At 38.9% G+C, this 2,238-nt stretch overlaps 1 protein-coding gene across 1 annotated transcript in view; it reads right to left on the reverse strand.

The window, feature by feature from the left end:
- The window catches only part of PLEKHG7 (pleckstrin homology domain containing, family G (with RhoGef domain) member 7), a 37,851-nt gene that overhangs the window by 24,012 nt on the left and 11,601 nt on the right, over positions 1-2,238 (reverse strand). The window contains exon 6 of the mRNA XM_008572859.1: positions 553-654. Coding sequence (XP_008571081.1) covers positions 553-654 — 102 coding nt within the window. The remainder of the gene's footprint in view (positions 1-552; positions 655-2,238) is intronic.

The raw sequence follows: 2,238 nt of genomic DNA on the forward strand, positions 1-2,238 counted from the left end.
AAAACCTGCTAAATGAGACTTAGATAAGTACTGGATGATAAAGCTCAAAGTAAAAAAAAAATGGAGGTGAAGATGGTTCAAATGTTTCCTCAAGAAATAAATAGCTTTTATCAAACCAGGGCTATAGATTTTTCTCTTTTCTCCTCGTTTCACACAAGGGTGTTGATGGATTTGAAGGTTTATTTTGCTCCTTTCTGAGAGGCTGGTGCTTTTGTTTGAAGAACAACTGAACTGTGTAATTAGCATACACTAAACGATTGCCATGAATATTGCTTTAAACTGAAGTCATTTAAAAAGCAGACTTGGAAATGACTTTTCCATGAATGCAGATTTTTGTGTTAATAAAACCCACACAGGAGATGTGACAATGGGCAAAAAGAATCTTAAGTTATTTTTGAAAATGTTGATTGGCAGAGAAAGAAATGATTCCTTTGTGGTAGAGTGGTGGTAGAACTTTCCCAAGAATGAAAAAGATCAAGTAGGTATAAACAACTGTCCTGGGAGGTGGATGAGTTTATTGCATGAAGCTGAGATGTCCCAGAAGGATTTTACCTTTGTGAGCATGGAAATAAAATCCATTGATGGCGAAGTCTCAGGAGCATCTACATAACCCTTGATGATGCCAAAAAGACTGTTGCTGAAACCGAGGCTTGTCTAGGGCCAGAGAGAAAGAAAACAAGAGTAGGCACACACCTGGGATAAGGAANTATTTTGTTGTAGGACCTCAGAGGACAAAACACTATGGGGAGCAATGTCAAGTTTTGGCTTTGGCAAGAAGTACTTTGAAAGAAGATGATGTGTATTTATTTTTTAGGGGGGAGGGTGTTGGTAGCTGTGCAGCAAAGAGAACTTGAAGATAAGAAGAAGGTATTCTCACGGTGCACTGAGATGCTTGAGAAACGCCATAACTGGGAAGTTGTTATGAGGTCCACATTGAGTTAATAATGGTCAGTCTTAGAAATCCAGTTCCCCCATGCTGTCAGCTGTGTGAGATTAGCCAAATTATTGAACCTCTCCGAGCCTCAGTTTATGTCTCAATGACTTCCTCAGATGGCTCACATGTGAATAACAAGATGTCCCAATCTTCCTGCTGGTGAGTTTCTTGTGAGACACTGTTGTAGACAGACTGTTTACTGTTCATTTATTTCTCCTTCCTGGAGAGGATTATATGTACCCACTGTACTGAAGGTAAGCTTGGCCATGTGACTTTTTTTGGCCAATGAAATGTGAACAGACATGCCATGTGTTGCTTCAGACACAAATTTGAAGAGCCAGTGAGTGCTTTGCCAGTCTCTTATGCCTTTGCCATGGCAGCTGGTGGCATTCCTGAAGGTGACTGCTCCATCAGCATGGGGCCCAGAATCAGGACAACAACACAGTGGAAGCAGAGCATAAGTGAGGTGGGAACAAAACCACTCAGATTCGGGGGTCATTTGTTATGTGGCACAGCTGAATCTAACCTGACTGATGTAGAAACTTTTAAACTTAGGAAACATTTTTATAACTCATCCTTGTGTGTCTACAACATCATATGGAGCATGCAAATGTGGGTTTATTATAGATCTTTAGAGAAGAGTCTATTAATATCCCATCTTTTAGTAGGCTCTAAGTGGACTTAGTGTTTTGATGAGAAGCTATTTCCCAGACTATTTTTTAAAAAACTAAATTAAAAAATTTAATTGACTTAAGGAATTGAGAATCCTGAGATTTTAGCTAATTCCCAAAACTTTATATTCTTTCTCTTGTTTTCTCTTATTTAAATTTGTTTTCAAAGTTTACTGAAGGATCTCCCTACTTTATGCCTAATTTCCTGCTGATTTTTGCCCTGTTCAAACTCCTCCTTCTTCATATCTCACGTCAAGCATCATCTCCCCAGGAAGCATTTCCTACCCATGACTACCCCACTATCTACCCCAACCTAAGCTTCTTTTGTTGGATGCTCATATTGTCTATGTTCCTTTTCCCCACCCCCAGCATTTATCTTATTTATTATATAATCAGTAGTATCATTATTGGATTACTTCCCCCCCCGATAGACTGAAACTTCTTGAAGAGTAGGGGCCTTGTCTAATTTTGCACATTATTGTGTACAGGGAAAGCCCTACACGGAGCACTTAGCAAGTGCTCAATCAATCTCAATCTACATGTTGCTTTTTTTTAATGGAGTGTAAGGATTCAAAACCTGCTAAATGAGACTTAGATAAGTACTGGATGATAAAGCTCAAAGTAAAAAAAAAA

The sequence above is a fragment of the Galeopterus variegatus genome, unplaced genomic scaffold (genome assembly GCF_000696425.1).
Source record: "Galeopterus variegatus unplaced genomic scaffold, G_variegatus-3.0.2 Scaffold844, whole genome shotgun sequence".
In the NCBI taxonomy this organism is placed as follows: domain Eukaryota; kingdom Metazoa; phylum Chordata; class Mammalia; order Dermoptera; family Cynocephalidae; genus Galeopterus; species Galeopterus variegatus.